The 7,715-nt window shown below is 63.6% G+C and overlaps 1 protein-coding gene across 1 annotated transcript; it reads left to right on the top strand.

Annotated features, from left to right (window-relative positions):
- The first annotated feature begins 2,245 nt into the window (after positions 1 to 2,245).
- Positions 2,246 to 5,132, top strand: FOXC1 (forkhead box C1). Its single transcript, XM_004281076.4, has one exon. It carries the CDS (start codon positions 2,800 to 2,802, stop codon positions 4,426 to 4,428), a length of 1,629 nt encoding a protein of 542 aa, XP_004281124.1. The 5' UTR covers positions 2,246 to 2,799; the 3' UTR covers positions 4,429 to 5,132.
- The last annotated feature ends 2,583 nt before the right edge of the window (positions 5,133 to 7,715 follow it).

Raw genomic sequence — 7,715 nt, 5'->3', positions numbered from 1 at the left:
GGCCACTTTTATACCCGAAGCGGGGCCCAGCACAGCCGGCTGTCGGATTTGCAGTTTACTAAGGCGCTCTTTCCACCTCTCGGGCCGCGGAGCCGGGAGCAGGGGAGGACGCGCGGGGACCGCGGCAGCGCGGCACCACGTCTCGCGCACGAGCCGGGCGCGGCCCGTGCTGGGAATACGGCCGAGTCGCCATCGCCGCGTAGGTGCCCGCGCACCGCGAGCGGTGGAAACGCGGTTCAAAGGCCAAAGTCGCCAAACGCTGAGGCGTTCGGGACGACCACTGACTTCCTTAGCCTCCAGGCTGAAGCCGGGGAGCCCACAAGGCCTCGACCAAAGGGGCAGATTCCGTCCGGGTGTGGGGCGGGGGCTGGACACGAATGCACTTTTCGTGTCGCGGGGCTTCTCCCCCCCTCTTCCCTCACACGTGTTTAGGAGTCTTCTGACGATAAATCAGTGTTTTCCTCCAGACGCGGAGACGGGGCCTTGTGGACGCCCAGGAAAGGACGCTGGAGCGGCCCAGGCGTGGAGCAGGCCAGGCAGCGCCCGGGAGCCAGGCTTCCGGGCACGCGGCTGGTTCAGAAAGAGCAGGTCCTCGCGTATCTCCATGTCAGGGTCCACTCCGAAATGCAACATTTTAAAACTGCACAGGCCCGCGCCCTAACTCCTAAACTGCAGCTGCAGCTCAAATTGTGCAGAGGAGAAAGCCGGATTCAAGCCGGGAAGCCAAAAGGGTTCCCGACACGTCCTCGCAGTTAAAGATTGTCAGGAATTGGAGGGTGGAGGTGTAAGATGCGCCACGCTGCTCATCTTCACAGCCCCCTAGACGCGCCAGTTCCTCCAGCTTTGCAGGAAAGGGCCCGGAGGGGCTGTTCCAGCGTTGCCCAAGTGCAGAAGCGCGCTGCAGGAGAGGAGGCCCATCTCCTTCCTGCCCGTGGTTTCTCTCCCTTTCCTTCTTCCCATTCCATCCCAGTTCCCCGGAAACTGCAAGTCTCAGGCGCTTGCACAGGGATTAGCCGCTGTGCTCATCCCCAGGACCCTCGAACCGCCCTGCAGGTGCGATTCTGAACGGTCCCCCAATTACACCCGTTATCTCTGCGAGCCGGCAGCCACGCGCGTGCGGAGAGGAAGGTGGGACGTATTGACTTGCTTCTTGTCATCACACCTGCTATTGTCACTGAGCCCGCAGGCTGACCCCTGCTCTGAGCCGAAAGGTGCCGGACTCGACAAGAGGGGGCGGTCGCGGCGAATCCCGAAGAGGAATTGGGGGTAGCCTCCAGGCTCCAGCAGCGCGTGCCGAAGACACCCACGCCGCCGACCACGGCCTCAAGCTCCTGGCAAGGCCCCATATCCCCCTCCCTTATTTCTACTGGGGAGGGGTCGCAGGGACGGTGAGGTGGGGGCAACAACTCCGCCCCCACCGGGAACGGAGCTCGGCTGTGACTGAGCCCTTAAAACCGTGCCCTTTGTAAGCCAGCTCAGGACTGGAGAACTTCCAGGGGGGGAGGACTGGAGAACTTCCAGGTGGGGAAAACTGGAGACCTCTGGGAGCCGGGGAGCCTGGCGATCGGGGAGGGGGGGGAGGGGGGAGGAGGGGGGGAGGGAGGGGGGAGGGGGGAGGAGGGAGGGGAGGGAGGGGAGGCAGGGGAGGGAGGCAGGGGAGGGAGGGGAGGCAGGGGAGGGAGGCAGGGGAGGCAGGGGAAAGGGGAGAGGGGAGGGGGAAGGGGAAGGGGAAGGGGAAGGGGAACGGGGAGGGGAAGGGGAAGGGGGAGGGGGAGGGGAGGCGGGGAGGGGAGGGAGGGGAGGCGGGGAGGGGAGGGAGGGAGGAGAGGGGAGGGAGGGAGGGAGGGGAGGGGAGGGAGGGAGGGGAGGGGAGGGGAGGGAGGGGAAAGAAGGGAGGCCCGGGAAATCCCAGTGCTGGAGTCGACCAGGCCGGCCAAGGAATGGGAGAGAACCAGCGCGAGTTGGGGCTCGAGGACGCGGTGACATCTGGGAGCGGCGGACGGAGGAAGGGTCTACGGGGGGCCCGGAGGGCCCGGCAAGTCTGCGGGAACAATGGACGTCCAGCGGAGGGCCCGGGGTGGGGGACAGGGCCTGGCGCGGGCGGCGGGGCGCGGGGCCGCACTGCTGCGGGCGCGGGCGGGGCTCCGGCGAGGGCGCAGGCAGGGGCGCGGGCCGGCGCGCGTGTGGTCAGCCCCGCGGTCCTCCGCGGCGGGGCGCGGGCCGGCGCTGCTCGGCCTCCGGCTCCTTCGGAGGCGTTCCCGCCTCCCATTGGCTGCCGCCGCCGTGATGGGGCGGGGCTCCACTGCCCGGAAAAAATGTAACTGCGTAAAAAAGTCCTCGCCTGGGTGACGGATGCTCAAAAGTTCAGAAGTTTTCCCAATGCTTCCTTAAGCGGGCGGCGCGCGAGAGACTGAAAAAAAGGTGACGCGGCCCGGGCAGGCAGCCGGCGCGCTGCCCCCCGCCCTGGTTATCTGGCCGCCTTCGCCGGCGGCTGGGGCAGAGCCTCCTGGAAGCGCAGGCGGCGCGGCGAGCCGGACGTCTGCTTGTTTTCTAGTTCGGGCTCCTTTTTCCCGTTCCCGCCTGGAAGCTGCCGCGCGCGTTCTAGGCCGTCGGCCGCGTCCGCGTCCGGCCCTCTCCGCCGCCCCAAGCCTCCTCGGCGGCCGGAGGCGCCCCGGAGCCGGGCGAGCGCAGGGGAGGCGGCGGCCCGGCACCAGCCCGCAGGCCCGGACTCGGACTGGGCGGCCGGCCCAGCGAGGGCGGGGGGCGGCGGCGGCTGCGGCGGCGGCGGCGAGCGGGGCCATGCAGGCGCGCTACTCCGTTTCCAGCCCCAACTCCCTGGGAGTGGTGCCCTACCTCGGCGGCGAGCAGAGCTACTACCGCGCGGCGGCGGCGGCCGGGGGCGGCTACACCGCCATGCCGGCCCCCATGAGCGTGTACTCGCACCCGGCGCACGCCGAGCAGTACCCGGGCGGCATGGCCCGCGCCTACGGGCCCTACACGCCGCAGCCGCAGCCCAAGGACATGGTGAAGCCGCCCTACAGCTACATCGCGCTCATCACCATGGCCATCCAGAACGCGCCGGACAAGAAGATCACCCTGAATGGCATCTACCAATTCATCATGGACCGCTTCCCCTTCTACCGGGACAACAAACAAGGCTGGCAGAATAGCATCCGCCACAATCTCTCGCTCAATGAGTGCTTCGTCAAGGTGCCGCGCGACGACAAGAAGCCAGGCAAGGGCAGTTACTGGACGCTGGACCCGGACTCCTACAACATGTTCGAGAACGGCAGCTTCCTGCGGCGGCGGCGGCGCTTCAAAAAGAAGGACGCCGTGAAAGACAAGGAGGAGAAGGACCGGCTGCACCTCAAGGAGCCGCCGCCGCCGCCGCAGCCCGGCCGCCAGCCCGCGCCCGCGCCGCCCGAGCAGGCAGACGGCGCGGCGCCCGGAGCGCAGCCGCCGCCCGTGCGCATCCAGGACATCAAGACCGAGAACGGTACGTGCCCCTCGCCGCCCCAGCCCCTGTCCCCGGCCGCCGCCCTGGGCAGCGGCAGCGCTGGCGCCGCCGCGGTGCCCAAAATCGAAAGCCCCGACAGCAGCAGCAGCAGCCTGTCCAGCGGGGGCAGCCCCCCGGGCGGCCTGCCGGCGGCGCGGCCGCTGAGCCTGGACGGCGCGGAGCCCGGCCAGCCGCCCGCGCCCGCGCCCGCGCCGCCGCACAGCCAGGGCTTCAGCGTGGACAACATCATGACGTCGCTGCGGGGGTCGCCGCAGGGCGCAGCCGCCGAGCTGGGCTCTGGCCTCCTGGCCCCGGCCGCCGCGTCCTCGCGCGCGGGCCTGGCGCCCCCGCTGGCGCTGGGCGCCTACTCGCCGGGCCAGAGCTCCCTGTACGGCTCCCCCTGCAGCCAGAGCCCCGGCGCGGGCGGCTCGGGCGGGGGCGGCGGGGCCGGGGGCGCCGGGACCTACCACTGCAACCTGCAGGCCATGAGCCTGTACGCGGCCGGGGAGCGCGGCGGCCACGTGCAGGGCGCGCCCGCGGGCGCCGGCGCCTCCTCGGTGGACGACCCCCTGCCCGACTACTCCCTGCCCCCGGCCACCAGCAGCAGCTCCTCGTCACTGGGCCACGGCGGCGGCGGCGGCCAGGAGGCCGGCCATCACCCTGCGGCCCACCAAGGCCGCCTGGCCTCGTGGTACCTGAACCAGGCGGGCGGGGACCTGGGCCACCTGGCGAGCGCGGCGGCGGCGGCCGCGGCGGGCTACCCGGGCCAGCAGCAGAACTTCCACTCGGTGCGGGGGATGTTTGAGTCGCAGCGGATCGGCCTGAGCAACTCCCCGGTGAACGGGAACAGCAGCTGTCAGATGGCCTTCCCCTCGGGCCAGTCCCTGTACCGCACGTCAGGGGCCTTCGTCTACGACTGCAGCAAGTTCTGACCCCTCCGCCCTGCCCGCCTCCCAGCCGAACTGAACCGGACCCCAGAGCAGAAGCAGCCAAAAGAACCGTCGATGCAAAACCGAAACCAAAAACCCAATTTGTGAAACGTTCACGAGACCGGCGAACAGAATCTCTCCAAACTTTCAACTCATCAGCACGAAGAAGAGCATTTTCTTAAAAGATGGATTCGGAGCCGCCTCCACTTTGCCTTAACTCAATAAACAGAACCGTAAACTGTTTCGTACAGAGACAGCAGAGTCATGGTTTGTTAAAGGACAGTGTTACTCCAGATAACACGTAAGTTTCTCCTTCTTTTCAGAGAGCACGCTTTCCTCTTCCTGTCCTGTCCCTTCCCCTGCCGCCTCCTGCCTTCACGTCTCACCTGTAAGATACTATTTTATCCTCTTGAAAGGAGGTAGGAAGTCCCCGTATATGAAAATCGCTTTCTTTTTATCCATGGACTTGTTTTAAAATGTAAATTGCAACATAGTAATTTATTTTTAATTTGTAGTTGGATGTCGTGGACCAAACGCCAGAAAGTGTTTCCAAAACCTGACGTTAAATTGCCTGAAACTTTGAATTGTGCTTTTTTTCATTATAAAAAGGGAAACTGTATTAATCTTATTCTATCATCTTTTCTTTCTTTTTGTTGAACATATTCATTGTTTGTTTATTAATAAATTACCATTCAGTTTGAATGAGACCTATATGTCTGGATACTTTCATACAGCCTTAATTATTATAAGAAAAAGATTTCAGAGATTAAAACACTAGAAATTATCAATTCTCCTAAATCTCTGAAAAAAATGGAGACACCCTGTGACTATTCCTTGTCAAATTTCACATAAAAGTCTCTTTTTGTTTAGATTTTGTTTTCCTGCAGCATCTTCTGCAAAGCGTACTGTACAGGCAGCTTGCTTTGTGGCTAGGGAAGAGAGATTTTCCTTCACAGATCCGAGCTGGCATGTGCACATTCATTTCCTCCGTAATGACGGCATGATTTGGAAATGTTAGGCCCGTGAATCAGCAGCGGTCTCACCGCAGTGACACCTGGGTGTGGAGAGAGGTGGCTCTGCCTCCAGATACGCATAATGAAGATTCGGCTTGTGTATCCCATTAAAAAACCGCGATGTGTATTAGGCATCCCTGGGAGCCAAATGCTGGAGGATTTTCTCCCTGTTCATTTCACTCCTTTTTAAGAGGAAAAAACCCCAGCTTTAAACGTATGTATAGAACTCATCCACATCTACAGTCCTTCATGTCTGTCGCAGAAGGATTGATTTAAAAACAAAACATGTATGGCGGGTTGGAAAGGGATATTTAATCTTTGGGAAACTTATTTTAGAAGATATGTTTGTTGAACAATTATTTTTTGAAAAAGATTTAAAACAATAACAAGAAGGAAGGAGCAAAGAGCAGGGCATTTTAGTCCAGGTGGTTTCTTTTCAATCCCATTTTTCTTGTTAATTTACAGTTAAACCTAGGGGGCAATCCGGATCGGCCCTCCCCCTTTGTAAATAACCCAGGAAATGTAATAAATTCATTATCGTAGGGGGATCTGCCCTGTCAATCAGACTTTGGGGAGATGGCGGTTTGATTACAGTCATTCAGGGCCTTTCCGTTTGTTTTCGAGATAATACAGTTTCCTGCTATCTGCCGCTCCGATCTAGAGGCAACACTTAGCAGTAATTGCTGTTGCTTGTTGTCAAAATTTGATCATTGTTAAAGGATTGCTGCAAATAAATACACTCTACTTCCAGTCAAAAACTGCTTTACGTGGCCTCTGATTTGCTGGGTCCCTGGCTCAGAGTCGCAGCCCAGCGGCCGGGGAGGCTCGCAGGGCGCGGCGTCCCCCGGGGCAGGCGGCCGGGACCGGTCTTCCCGCCGCGCGACCCGCTCCGATTCGCAGCCCTGAGCCTGGGCGGCCTCGCGCTTCCCAGGGCCCCCACCCCACCCCTTTGGGTGGTGAAGGGGAAAAATCAGCGGACAAATCTCGTTGTTCCCGCGTCGGCCCATTCGTGGGAGCCGAGCGTGGAGCGGGGCGGGCGGACAAAGGGACCGCGGTCGGAGCGGGGCTGTCCGGGTGCGGAAGGGAAGCAGACGCAGGTGACCGGCGGCCCTGTCCCCTCAGACGGGCACCGATCCCCACCCCCACCCCCCGAGGCGGGCAGCGCGGGCGGCGGGGAGCCTGACCTTTGCGGCTTGGCAGTCCCACTTCTCCGAGTCGGGGACGGTGGTGTAGACCCGGACCCGCCCGGGGTTTCCGGCCGGGGTGCGTCTCCGCGGCCCCGACGCCGGCCTCTGGGACCGGACGCTCCTCGTCTAATTAGCGTAGCGACGCGTCCCGGCCGTTCGCCGCCCACGCCCGCGCCCAGTCCTCCGCGACCGGGAGGGTCGGTGCGGCCGCGCCGAGGGGAAGGTAGCCGGAGCCGGGGCGGAGGGCCCGAGGGACTCACCGCGCGTCTCAGCCGGGCGCTGGGCTCTGGCTCCGCGCCGCGCTCGCCGCCTTTGTCTGGAGGACGCACGTGTGTTCGTTCGGAGCGCGGCGGGCGGAGGGGCCACGGGCGGGTCGCGCTCCGGGCGCCTGCGCGCCCTCCCCTCGCCGGCCTGACGGCCCCGGCCCGGCCCAGACGACGTGCCCAGCGGCGGCCCGGGCGGCCTCCGCGCGGGCTGCGTCCTCGTGCGGCGTGCGCGGCTGGTTTGCGGAGGCCTCGGGGCACCTGGAGCGGCCGCGCGGGTGGGCGGCGGGGCCCGCGCGACCTCCTGCGTCCCCGCGGCCTCGGCTGCCGGCCCAGGCCCGGCGCTCGGAGCCCGGCCGCCGCGGCGAGGGTGGGAGAGGGCCGGTTGGGCCCGGCGGCGCTTCCGACCCGGGCTTGTCCTTTCTGGGCCTCGAGTCCGGTGGCTGGAGAGGGAGCCGGGCGCGCGGCGCTCGACTCCTAGGAAAGGCCGGTGAGAAGCCCTGGCCGCGTCCGGGGAGTGTTTCTGCGCTCGCCGTGGGAGCCTCTTGGCAATCATTTCTGCCTCTTTCATTCCCAACGTTTGAAAGTTAGGCCTTTAGGAAGGCAAGGCGTTTGAGTTACACGGATGCAGAGAAAGTAGTTATTTCTACGCGAGTTACCCACGTCGTTGCTCAGAAGCTGTGTTTGAGCAGAAGGGCACAAGTCCTGCTCGTTAAGCTGATTCTTAGGACCACTTATGTGACGTTTTCTGCTCTCAGTACATTTGCTTTGGGCTTCTTAAACCAACTCCTGCCGCCTGAGCCCTGGGAAGCTGGGGCCTCCGTATT

The sequence above is a fragment of the Orcinus orca genome, chromosome 10 (assembly GCF_937001465.1).
Source record: "Orcinus orca chromosome 10, mOrcOrc1.1, whole genome shotgun sequence".
Lineage (NCBI taxonomy): Eukaryota > Metazoa > Chordata > Mammalia > Artiodactyla > Delphinidae > Orcinus > Orcinus orca.
Note: the sequence above shows the minus strand (reverse complement) of the source record. Positions and strands in the feature narration are given on the sequence as shown.